General features: G+C 44.8%; 1 protein-coding gene across 1 annotated transcript in view; it reads left to right on the forward strand.

Annotated features, from left to right (window-relative positions):
• sacs2 (sacsin molecular chaperone 2) overlaps positions 1–13,603 on the forward strand; it is a 91,721-nt gene that overhangs the window by 63,215 nt on the left and 14,903 nt on the right. The window contains exons 7-8 of the mRNA XM_078238413.1: positions 2,881–4,351; positions 8,073–8,161. Of these exons, the coding sequence (XP_078094539.1) occupies positions 2,881–4,351; positions 8,073–8,161 (1,560 nt within the window). The remainder of the gene's footprint in view (positions 1–2,880; positions 4,352–8,072; positions 8,162–13,603) is intronic.

Here is a 13,603-nt window from a genome sequence, read left to right on the forward strand (position 1 = left end):
TGAACTAAAGCCCCCTACCCGTCCGGAGACCATATCCCTCTATTCCCATCCTATTCATGTATTTGTCAAGACGCCCCTTAAAAGTCACTATCGTATCTGCTTCCATGACCTCCCTTGGCAGCGAGTTCCAGGCACCCACCACACCCTGTGTAAAAAAAAAACTTGCCTCGCACATCTCCTTTAAACCTTGCCGCTTGCACCTTAAACCCATGCCCCCTAGTAATTGACTCTTCCACCCTGGGAAAAAGCTTCTGACTTTCCACGCTGTCCATCTTGTAGACTTCTTTCAGGTCGCCCCTCAATCTCCATCGTTCCAGTGAGAACAAACCAAGTTTCTCCAATCTCTCCTCATAACTAATGCCCTCCATGCCAGGCAACATCCTGGTAAATCTTTTCTGTACCCTCACCAAAGCATCCACATCCTTCTGGTAGTGTGGCGATCAGAATTGAACACTATATTCCAACTGCGGCCTAACTAAGGTTCTATAAAGCTGCAATAGGACTTGCCAATTTTTAAACTCAGTGCCCCAGCCGATGCAGGCAAGCATGCCGTATGCCTTCTTGACTACCTTCTCCACCTGCATTGCCACTTTCAGTGACCTGTGTACCTGTACACCCAGATCCCTCTGCCTATCAATATCCTTAAGGGTTCTGCTATTTACTGTATATTTCCTATCTGTATTAGACCTTCCAAAATGCATTGCTCACATTTGTCCGAGTCAAACTCCATTTGCCATTTCTCCGCCCAAGTCTCCAACCGATCTATATCCTGCTATATCCTCTGATGGTCCTCATCGCAAATCCACCAACCTTTGTATCGTCCGCAAACGTACTAATCAAACCAGTTACATTTTCCTCCAAATCATTTATATATATATTACAAACAGCAAAGGTCCCAGCACTGATCCCTGAGGAATGCCACTTTGCACACCCCTCCATTCAGAAACGCACCCTTCCACTGCTACCCTCTGTCTTCTATGACCAAGCCAGTTCTGTATCCACCTTGTTAGCTCACCTCTGATCCCATGCGACTTCACCTTCTGCACCAGTCTGCCATGAGGGGCATTGTCAGAGGCCTTACTGAAGTCCATGTAGACAACATCCACTGCCCTACCCTCATCAATCATCTTCATCACTTCCTCGAAAAACTTGATCAAGTTAGTGAGACATGACCTCCCCTTCACAAAATCATGTTGCCTCTCGCTAATAAGTCCATTTATTTCCAAATGGGAGTAAATCCTGTCTCGAAGAATCCTCTCCAATAATTTCCCCACCATTGGCGTAAGGCTCACCGGCCTGTAATTACCTGGATTATTCTTGCTACCCTTCTTAAACAAAGGAACAACATTGGTTATTCTCCAGTCCTCTGGGACCTCCCCTCCCCTATAGCCAGTAAAGATACAAAGAGTTCTCTTCAGGCCCCAGCAATTTGCTCCCTTGCCTCTCTCAGTATTCTGGGGTATACCCCATCAGGCCCTGGGGACTTGTGAGGAAAGCTAATAGAACGTAATTTTTTATTGCAAGGGAAATTGAATGCCAAAGTGAGATGTTTCAGTTGTACAGGGAATTTCTGAGACCACACCAAGAGTACTGTGTACAGTATTGGTCATCCTTACTTAGGGAAGGATGTAAATGGATTGGAAGCAGTTCAGAGAAAGTTTACTGGAATTCCTGGATTGGATGGGTTGTCTTATAAGAAAAAGTTAGATAGCCTAAGCTTGTATCTGTTGGAGCTCAGAAGAAAGGAGGTGACTTGATTGAAATATTTAAGAACCTGAGGGGTCTTGATGTAGAGAGGATGTTTCCTCTTTTGGGGGAATCTAGTACTAAGAAGCACTGTTAACAAAAGGAGTCACTGATTTAAGTCGGGGATGAGGAGAAAATTTATATCTGAGGGTTGAGTCTTTGGAACTCTCTTCCTGAAAAGACAGTGGAAGCAGAGGCTTTTGAATATATTTAAGGCAGAGGTAGATGTGTTCTTGAGAAGCAAGAGGGTGAAAGGTTATTGGGGATGGACAGGAAGGTGGAATTGATGTTACAACCAGATCAGCCATGATCTTATTGAATAGCAGAACAGATTTGAGTAGCCTAGTCTTGCTCCTAATTCACATGTTCGTGTAAATCCATTGAGCAAATTTTACCTGTATTTGGCCAAGTGCAGTAGCAGGTGGGAAAAGTGGCTTTGAAGCTGGCACCAATGGCAGCTCTCTCTGCTATATCATTGGGAACATGGAAAGAAACTTCAAGGAGTGAGTTGCAGAATGCTGTTTAATAGTTTTATTAAAGATCAGGGTGCCCTTTTTAAAGGCTGTCCCAATGTACAAAGGTTCATGTGGAACACCCTGTCCCCACTCCTCCAATGGGTGACTCCCCCCACCCCAATGCGCACATGCACCCAACAGTGGCAGGAGACAGTGCTCGGGCATGACCCTTTTCTCCTTGAGTGATGCGCTCACCTGAGCTCCTCGGGGCGGAGGGGGGGGGGGGGGGGTCTGCCAATCAGGTGCACACCATGGCTGACCAGTAGTAATTCAAACCGTCTGCCCACAAGCCAATGTGAATGGATTTTCTTCCCGGGACGAGGATGATTCAAGGAAGAGGTCTGATAATGTATTATAAAGATGCTCCTGATGTTAAACATCAGGATTCCTGTTAGGTTACGGCAGGGAACAGTGACATTGCATCAAGACTTCCCGGCGATGTAAAACACAATTTGGGCCTCTCGGGACATTTTCCACTCCTGTCACCAAACTTGTCTGAAAAGAGTAGGAGCAAAGAATCAGTGTTATTTTTGGAATTGGGGGTTAAAGTGATGATGGTGAGTTGATGTAGGTTGTACTGTGATCTCTTGTGACTAGTTTTATACTTTCTTTCCTATAGATTTGCCAAGTATATTCAGTGGAAAATATATTGGTATATTTGACCCACAAGTAAAGCTGTTTGGAGAACAGGAAGCAGGGTATATATGGTCTCTTGATGACCCAGAGGACAAGAAAGCTCTTGAACACTCCAGAGATCAGTTCAGGCCGTTCAGGTATGCCATGGAGGCGACTGGGACCAAAACATGGACTAATGCATTAAAAGAGCAATATTTCAAGGGAACTTTGTTTAGGTTTCCGTTGAGAACTGAACCTTCAGAAATATTAGACAGCTTGTATGATAAAGCTAAGATCTTTGATCTTTTTGATTCCTTCCAAGCAGATGAAGATATGAGTCTCCTGTTTCTTAGGAATGTTACTTCAGTCTGTATTAAACATATAGACACCAGCGGAAATGTTAAGGTCCTTTTCGAAATAACTGCTTTTCAGCCTGAATACATTCCCTCTTTTAATCATAACCTCAATGCTGAAAGGCAGGAATTGGTCTCCAATGTTAAATCTTGTACCTACATCAGAGCTATTTCACATCGTGTTGCAACAGAAGAACACCACAATCACTGGTTAATAACAAATTGCACAGGCGAAACAGGCGAATGGGCTAATTTAGATGATCTAGGCGAGAGGTTAAGTTATACTCCTCATGTTGGACTAGCTTTTCTGTTGAGTGAAGCAGAAACTACTGAAACTGACACAAGAACAGACTTTGAAGGGCGCCTTAGTTTCTTTCTACCACTCCCAAATAATGAGGCCAACACAACTGGACTGCCTATCCATATAAATGCCTTTTTTGGGCTTTCAGACAATCGAAGGCATATCAAATGGGTTGAATCAGACCAAAGATATGATGAAGCAGCCAAGTGGAATGAGCTACTGATAGAGAAAATCTTTCCATGTGCATACTGCCAGCTTATCCTGGATGCCATTACTCTGGCTCAAATGTCAGTGCTAAAACCTTCATCAGTCTATCGTTTGTGGCCAGACCTTGAAAAAATGAATCATAAAGAGCGTTGGATTAAGGTAACTAAGGAAACCATCAGACGTTTGCTTGAACTCAACGTTCTTTGCTTGGCTGCTTGTGAAGAAAGATGGATAAGAGCTGACAAAGCTATTTTTTTACAGTGCCATGATCGGCTTGACATAAGAGAAGCAATAGAGAATCTTTTGATAAAAGAGGCTGAACCTTTGGTTAATGTTCCAAGTCATGTATTTAAGACTATATTATTCACATTAGAAAATCAAAATGACCTAAATGTGGTCACTCCAGCATCTTTACGAAACATACTTCACCATTGCCATTTGGACACCGTCCCATGTGAACAAAAGTTAAAGCTGCTGGAATATGTTCTAAGTGATGAGCAATACAGTTCCCTCAACAACCTTCAACTCCTCCCAGTCAGCAGCGGATCCTTTGTTACGTTCCAAACCAGTCCATCTGATGAGACTGTGTTTACTGATTCAACAAAATTTCCACGGTAAGCATTTAAAAACAATAACATAAAATAGTTTTGGTCATATCATTCCAATAGAAAATATCAATACCCTGACAGGAAGTTTAAAAAATGAAAATGCAATCCATAATGAAAATGTGGTTTGTTTTCCTGTGCCACTTAGGGAGTTCCCATGTTTCTTTCCTATCTTATTCACTTGTCTCAACTGGAGTAATATTGGGGCAGTTCAGATAGGTTAGTAAAGGATAAAACAGCCAAAGTCCCTTCCCCTATTTTTCACTAGAAATCCAGTGCTGCTGAGGGAGGTAAGGGTTTTGTGAAAGAGAAATCATGTTTAACCTACTTCCTGGAGTTTTTTGAAGTAACGTGCTGTGGATAAAGGGGAACCAGTGGATGTACTGTACCTAGGTTTCCAAAAGGTGTTTGATAACATGCTACATCAAAGGTTATTGCAGAAAATAAAAGCTCATGGTATAGGTATAACATATTAGTTTGGATAGAAGATTGACTGGATAACAGAAACATAAGCTGGAATTTTTCCAGCACGCCCACCCTGATTCCAGGGGCGGGCAAGGCTCGGAGAATGGCATTCTCCTTTGGCCTCGGGCGGGATCGTACAAATCTTGAGCGGACGTGCCGGTAAAATTCCGCCTACAGAAACTAGAAACAGGAGTAGGCCGTTTGGCCCTTTGAGCCTGCTCCGCCATTCATTATCATGGTTGATTATCAAATTCAAATGGTATGAATGGCCAGTTCAATTGTCTTGTTCAAGACACCGTTAATATTCATCATCATAGAAATCATTGAAACCCTACAGTGCAGAAACAGGCCATTTGGCCCATCGAGTCTGCACCGACCACAATCCCACCCAGGCCCTACCCCCATATCCCTACACATTTACCCACTAATCCCTCTAACCTACACATCTCAGGACACTAAGGCAATTTTAGCATGGCCAATCAACCTAACCCGCACATCTTTGGACTGTGGGAGGAAACCGGAGCACCCGGAGGAAACCCACGCAGACACGAGGAGAATGTTCAAACCCCACACAGACAGTGACCCAAGCCGGGAATCGAACCCAGGTCCCTGGAGCTGTGAAGCAGCAGTGCTAACCACTGTGCTACCGGCGTGCCGCCCCATTGTTCTGTAACATTTCAGTATAATGTAACAGGCCTCATTTTCTAAATTAACTTAATTTTTCCTGAAGTAAAAAGGTGCTCAGTACTTCTCTGATCAAGTGTTTATGCATAAGATCAAATTCCCTGTAGAATCAGGAGGATTTATGTGAAGGAATAAGTAGCTGCATGTCTTCTTCAAATCCTCAGCATAAATCACAAATGGTTCAAATGTAGCAGAGTTAAAACAACATCACCTCTTGCAATAAAAACATTTTGTGTTCTAAGATTAGTTTGTAAATAAATGTGCTGCGCTGTGTGATGATTAACTGCTGCCTAAGAGTTCCAGATTCAATCCTAGGCCTAAATGTTCCAATCCTGCCCACCGTAGAAATCATAATGAGTGAGATGGAAAATTTGACGGGGAATAAATTTTGACCGACAAAAAGTCCATTGACTTTAAAAAGAAACAAAGAACAAAGAAAATTACATAGAACATAGAACATAGAACATTACAGCGCAGAACAGGCCCTTCGGCCCACGATGTTGCACCGACCAGTTAAAAAAAAAAACTGTGACCCTCCAACCTAAACCAATTTCTTTTCGTCCATGAACCTATCTACGGATCTCTTAAACGCCCCCAAACTAGGCGCATTTACTACTGATGCTGGCAGGGCATTCCAATCCCTCACCACCCTCTGGGTAAAGAACCTACCCCTGACATCGGTTCTATAACTACCCCCCCTCAATTTAAAGCCATGCCCCCTCGTGCTGGATTTCTCCATCAGAGGAAAAAGGCTATCACTATCCACCCTATCTAAACCTCTAATCATCTTATATGTTTCAATAAGATCCCCTCTTAGCCGCCGCCTTTCCAGCGAAAACAATCCCAAATCCCTCAGCCTCTCCTCATAGGATCTCCCCTCCATACCAGGCAACATCCTGGTAAACCTCCTCTGCACCCTCTCCAAAGCCTCCACATCCTTCCTGTAATGTGGGGACCAGAACTGCACACAGTACTCCAAGTGCGGCCGCACCAGAGTTGTGTACAGTTGCAACATAACGCTACGACTCCTAAATTCAATCCCCCTACCAATAAACGCCAAGACACCATATGCCTTCTTAACAACCTTATCTACTTGATTCCCAACTTTCAGGGATCTATGCACACATACACCTAGATCCCTCTGCTCCTCCACACTATTCAAAGTCCTCCCGTTAGCCCTATACTCAACACATCTGTTATTCCTACCAAAGTGAATTACCTCACACTTCTCCGCATTAAACTCCATCCGCCACCTCTCGGCCCAACTTTGCAACCTGTCTAAGTCTTCCTGCAAACTACGACACCCTTCCTCACTGTCTACCACACCACCGACTTTGGTGTCATCAGCAAATTTGCTAATCCACCCAACTATACCCTCATCCAGATCATTAATAAATATTACAAACAGCAGTGGCCCCAAAACAGATCCCTGAGGTACACCACTTGTAACCGCACTCCATGATGAATATTTACTATCAACCACCACCCTCTGTTTCCTATCCGCTAGCCAATTCCTGATCCAATTTCCTAGATCACCCCCAATCCCATACATCTGCATTTTCTGCAGAAGCCTACCATGGTGAACCTTATCAAACCTTTACAGCACAGGAACAGGCCCTTTGGCCCTCCAAGCCTGCACCGACCATGCTGCCCGACTTAACTAAAACCCCTATCCTTCCGGGGACCATATCCCTCTATTCCCATCCTATTCATGTACTTGTCAAGACGCCCCTTAAAAGTCACTACCGTATCCGCTTCCACTACCTCCCCCGGCAACGAGTTCCAGGCACCCACTACTCTCTGTGTAAAAAATCTGCCCCCTAGTAATTGACTCTTCCACGCTGGGAAAAAGCTTCTGACTATCCACTCTGTCCATGCCTCTCATAATCTTGTAGACTTCTATCAGGTCTCCCCTCAACTTCCGTCGCTCCAGTGAGAACAAACCAAGTTTCTCCAATCTCTCCTCATAGCTAATGCCCTCCATACTAGGCAACGTCCTGGTAAATCTTTTCTGTACCCTCTCCAAAGCCTCCACATCCTTCTGGTAGTGTGGCGACCAGAATTGAACATTATATTCCAAGTGCGGCCTAACTAAGGTTCTATAAAGCTGCAACATGACTTACTAATTTTTCAACTCAATGCCCTGGCCGATGAAGGCAAGCATGCCGTATGCCTTCTTCACTACCTTCTCCACCTGCGTTGCCACTTTCAGTGACCTGTGTACCTGTGACCTGCAAGAATTTTCCTCGGGAGCGGATAATACAGTCCCATAGTCTCTGCTAATTTCAGCTCCAACTCTGGATATAGAGAAATAATCAATTGGGCTTCCTGCTCCTGATCTCCATCCAGGATCTTTTGCTGGAAAGTGTGCATCAGTGACTATCAGCTATGAAAGCTATGGGTGTTACAATTGCTGTATATTTAGTACAAGTGTTAAATTATTGAGGTAAAACAGTTTAATATCCACTATCTCTGTAACAAAAACTAAAGATTAATTAGAATATTTGTAGTGACTATACATAAAATATTAAGAAGATAGAAACAGTCTGAAATTGACACCTTTTTAAAAATATATATGTAGAATTTTACTTCCAGGTCTTGAGAGAAGCTTTCTGCCTGAGGATCTCAGTGATGCATTGCAGCAACATCTAAAGAAGATCGCTTATAATCGTAAGAAACTTGTTTCTGGTTTGGGTTTAATTATGGAAAATGATCTTTGGTAGCACACTGCATCCGAACAGCACTGATTTTTCAGGATTTAGTTACAAAAGGGGAAGAAACTGGATCTCTGGGGGTGAAATTGATTATCAGTGATGGTCCAAGACTGGCAGTAGAGAGTGATGAGCCTGTTTTACACTCCACTGAAAATCAAAAATGGTGCAAAGTGGGTTGCTGATTTTCAATTGTTTTACACTTGTGTCAAAGACAACTTTCTCACTTGTTACCTTAACGAAAAACTAATTTTGTGAACCTCTACCAATCACAGCAACAGTGTGTTGTTTCTGTGTTGGAGCCTCTTTTTCCTTCAAGGTGATATGCTTTGGTTAGTAAATTTTATACAGCCTCACGTATCCAATCTCCACTTTTAAACGGTGAAAACATGAAATCCATTAGCTATTTGCATTAATTATAATTGTAAAGTTGTCAGTTTTAGCCTGTTCATTCTATTAATTTTCCACTTTGCTTTTTGCATGTAGTCATGTATAATTCAGCTTAGAAATCACTATGTGGGACAAGCTGTTTTTGACAGCTTCACCTTCAATAAGGGGAAGCACAAGATGGTATTACTTTAAAAATTCCAAATTTGATGCATGTTAGAGTATTCTAATATAGTATTGCAACACAGGAGGAGGGCTTTGCTCCAGAGTCCTTGTGCCAGCTCTTTGGCAGAGCTAACCAATTTTACCCACTTCCTGCTCTTTCCCCTGTAAATGTTTTTTTCAAGTATTTAACCCGAAGAACATTAGCTCCTATAGGTGGGGCAATTCAGCCCCTCAAACCTGCTTGCCCCACTCAGTAAGATGATGGCTGACCTGATTGTGACCTTGGCTTCAATTTCCTACCTCTCTCTCCCCCGGCAGAGTTCCCCCCTTCCATCCAACCCTGGAGAGCTCCTGTCCTCCCACCCCGATCATCACCCCTATGGAGCTCTCTTTCCCTCTCTCACTGTCTTAGCTCTACCTCACTTGGGCCATGTCCCATTGACACTGCCTGTGGCACAGTTGTGGTGCCTGATGGGCACTGCCAGGGTGCCAGGTGAGGCAGTACCAGGATGCTAGGCAGACACTTGTACATTCTTTTACACTTCAAATTCAACCATGGTTTCCTTTGTCAATTTAACAACACCCACTGGCTTATTTGTCTTCTGTCTTCCTAGTACTTTTTTTAAAGTCATTAACACTTCGACTTTGTGTGTCCAATGTTATTACAATGAAAACAGTTAAGCTTTCTTAATGAAATGAAAAAGGCTTCTACATCCTTCTCGTCAAACTTTGGTGGTCTTGAATATATTTAAACATATCCCCACAAGGACTTTGACTAAGATGGATTGATTCCTCCTCATTTTCCTCATCTTTTGCCTTTGTCTGCACCATTTTAAATTGATCTCTTTACGGTTCCAGTTTCTGAAGTTCAAAGACTCTTTATCTCTCCCTTTCCTTTGCCAATGCCAGTCTCTCTCTTTCCTGTGCTTCTAGTTCAAGCTGACTCATTTGCAATTGAACTCTACCCAATTCCAATGCTTCAGACTGTGTCTCTGACGAATTTAAATGCTGCACCATCACTGAAAGCTCTCTCTTCCACCCTCCTGCATTTCATTTTTAACCTGAGGCACATTGTCCTTGCTATCTCCAAAGATTTGCCTTGACCACCTGAGGATTTCCCTTTCCCTCAGTTTCTATCCCTCACGGATAGAAATTGAGGTTGAAAACAAACATTGATTTATGAACTAATTCAAAATCATCTGCCATTTCTGCTGCCAGTCTCACAGTCCAGGGGACTTTCTTGTACAAACAAAAGTCCATTAGCTCTAATTAACAAATTCCTAGCTGAAAATGGGTTATTAACCTGTTTTCGTACCCTTGAGTTAAATGTTTTCCATACAAAGCGGCTGCTGGCAGAGTAAATCTGAAATTTTAAACATTCATCTTAAACAAGAAAAAAAAAATTATATTAGTTGCATTTGTATCATCATGCCACCACTTTCTTGAAGGCAATTAGGGATGGTCAATAAATGCTGGTCTAGCTAACAATGCCCACATCCCATATAATGAATTTTTAAACAAAATCAGTAATAAACATTCTGATGCAGCTGAGATAGCTCAGCTACAACTCAGTTAGCATGCCTGTAGTCTGACTGCTCAGCCAGGTATGCCCACTACATCACCACTGATGTGTGTGCCACTGCCACCCAGCAGTTAACACCTGGCCTGCTGAACTCCAGATTCAGTGACAGCTATGGTATCCCTATACTATTACCCAACAAGCAGATCCATCCCCTTTGACAGTTAGCAAGGGCACACTGGCTGAGCTCTGACCCATGATATTTACACTCAACTGCATTTTGACAGGTGCCCTCTGTTGACCGGGTTGTGCACAAAGCCTTGGAGTGAAGCTTGGGACAGGGTCTCTGCCTGAGGCGAGAGCTCAGAATGCTGTGTAGTGGCCAAACCGGTGGCCGTTCGGTTAAGTTTGTGAGGCAAGGGTGGTGTAGGTTCTTGCCCATTCAGGGGGCGATTGAAGGAATGCTCAACAATGTGGTGTCCAGCACGAGTCAGTGGCCGTCAAGACGCAGCTCCCGAAGGTGATTGGGCAAACCCTATGGAGATACATGCTATAGTCAAGTCTTCCTTTAATTTTGCAGTGATTTGAGCGAGGGAGAGATGGAGCTTGTGGAACTGGCTATCATTCTTCTAGTTCATAGACAGGAGAGATGATGTCAGTGGAGGTTCCTGGTTCTCCTGAGGCACAAGGAGAGTCCTGAGAAGGAAGTGATAGCAGGCCGCTACGCAGGCAGAGGAGTTACCCCAGAGCGCAGTCACTCAGAGGCATCTTCCTTGATTAGGGTCTACATTTGCTGCTGACCTTCCTGCAGTGTCGCAAAAACTTTCCCTCTTAAGGAAACTGGTGTCTCACTTATGCACCCTTTTGCAGGATTTGGGGCCACGGAGATTTGGAGGGCCTCCATTACTTGTGGCCTTGAAAGTCACCACCACTCCCAACTTGAATACAACGGCATCCTTCCAGGGCACCTCGCAAGCCTCTGAACAGAAGTGCATCCAAGAAACAATGGGTGCTCTGTTTGTTAGGGCACACAACTACATCTATTTTGATTGGGTCGGCAAGCCAGCATGCAAGAGCCATGGGATTTGCACAGATTTCAGGCTTTCCGCAGGTATGGGGTGCCATTGACTGCATTCATGTGGCTGTCCGATCCATGTGGCATCAAGGGGTGCAGTTTGTGAACCACCGCAAGGGCTTCCACTCCCTGAATGTTCAGCTGGTCTGCGACCACACCGAGCGCACCCTCCGGGTGTGTGCTTGTTTTCCTGGGAGTGTACACATCTCATATATCCTCAGCCATTCTCAGATCCCTGGCATGTTTGAGAGCTGCTTGAGAATGCGGGATACCCACTGAGAATATGGCTGATACAAACATGAAAAATAGAAGCTGGAAGAGGTGATTCAGCCCTTCCAGCCTGCTCCGCCATTCATTACAACTCAATAGCCTGATCCTGCCTTCCGCCCATATCCTTTGATCCCCTTCACCTCAAGTGGCATATTTAACTCATTCTTGAAAACATTCAATGTTTTGGCCTCTGTGCGAGTGAATTCCATAGGCTGACCGCTCTCTGGGTGAAGAAATTGCAGTTGAGACGAGATGCACTGAGGTAATGCTGCTACTCACACTCTGCTGGAGCAAACCATGGGCATGCTGAAGATGAGATTTAGGTACCTGGACCAGGTCTGGTGGAGCCCTGCAGTACAGTCCGCAGAAGGTATCGTGCATTGTTGTCTCTGCAGCACCCTTCACAGCCTGGCACTTCAAGGGGGAGAGGAACTGCTTGAGGAGGAGACAGAGGAGTGGCACATTTCCTTGGATGAGGAGGATGTCGAGGTGGAAGAGTAAGAGGAGGTCCTGGAGGGAAAGGATGTCAGCCATGAGGCTGTGGCAATGGCCAGATGGGACAGGTGAGCTCCAGACGTTCTCTTTGCCGCCTGTTCATGAAGGCTGATGACGCGAACATCCCATCATTCTCACATCCTTTCTGTGAGGATTGCTCTCCTGCCTTAACTGCTGGCAGTGCACACCCTCAGTAAGGAGGTTTGCTTCATGGGGAGGGAGCAGTTGCCCATATACCCAACATTGCAGAAGGTTGCTAACGACTTGCATAGGGGCAGTGCATAGATCCTCACAGAGCTACTTGTGAATGTTTGAGTCCTGTCTATCTGATGGCAGCTAGCTTACTGTCAGTGGTCTGGGTCACTTTGTGGTGATGTCATCCTTGGTGATATGTGCCTTTGGGGTTCAGTGTCACCAAAGGCTGAGGCAAATTAAATATGGGAGGGAGTGCGGGGTAACATGTGCAGAGCACACACATTGACAATGATAGGGATGGGTGACGGTAGCCCTGAACATTATTCCGTCTGAGAAAAAAGCATGACTGATGTGTTCAGTCACTGAGGGGATGCCACCAATGTGCTGGCAACCTTGCAGAAAAGCCCATGGTGGAAGCTCTGGACTGAGCACCCAGAATTTCTGTGGTACAGGAATCCAGTTTCCTAGCTATTACAGGAAGACATTTCAAGAGAACAAGGGTCCTGCTGCATAGCAGTGCCAGCCTCCTTCAATTGTGTACCTAGAGCTTAGGCAGTCACAGGAAGTGGGAAATCAGGCAGGACACTCCTGGAGTACCCTGGGTGGATGGCCCCGGGTTGTGCAAAAGCTGTTCCTCCTCCCTGTGTGTGTCTGAGGGCCCCTGTCATCCTCTGACATTGGCACTCATGGAACCCCATCATGGAGTGCATGTCCTGTAGCAGTGCAGGACAGAACTCTTGCACCAAAGCTGTCACCCTTGCTATGTTGACCTGGTTGCTTTGGACTGTTGGCACTATCTCATTGGACAGATGACAGTAGAATTTCTCCCATTTTGTCTTTCAGTCCGAGATATGTAGCTAACATCCCTTCCTGATTGATGTTCCTGACATTGTCTTTGGAGCTCCAGGAACTGAGGCATGACCAAGTCCAGAGGGAAATCATCTGACTGGGTCTCAGCAGATTCCTGGCTTCCAGCAATCCACTGAGTTCTAGAACCCTTGGACATTTCTCTATTGATTAGAAAGAGTGAGATGCTCATCAGTTTGTGACTCCAAGGCCTCTCTGAACGAGGGACCACCAAGTTGTGTGTCTTTGTGCTGGTGGTGGGTATGGGTGAAAGCTATGACAGCTCTTCAGTCTTCACATCCGAGAAATCTTTGAGCTAGTCTCGGAGATTCCTTGGAGTAGCCTAGTGGGATGCCTGGGCTGCTCCCCTGATATGTCTACGAGTGAAGGGAAATTTCATTAGTGCCTGACATGGGACCTTCAGATACAGGAGACATGACTCACATCAG

The sequence above is a fragment of the Mustelus asterias genome, chromosome 21 (assembly GCF_964213995.1).
Source record: "Mustelus asterias chromosome 21, sMusAst1.hap1.1, whole genome shotgun sequence".
Lineage (NCBI taxonomy): Eukaryota > Metazoa > Chordata > Chondrichthyes > Carcharhiniformes > Triakidae > Mustelus > Mustelus asterias.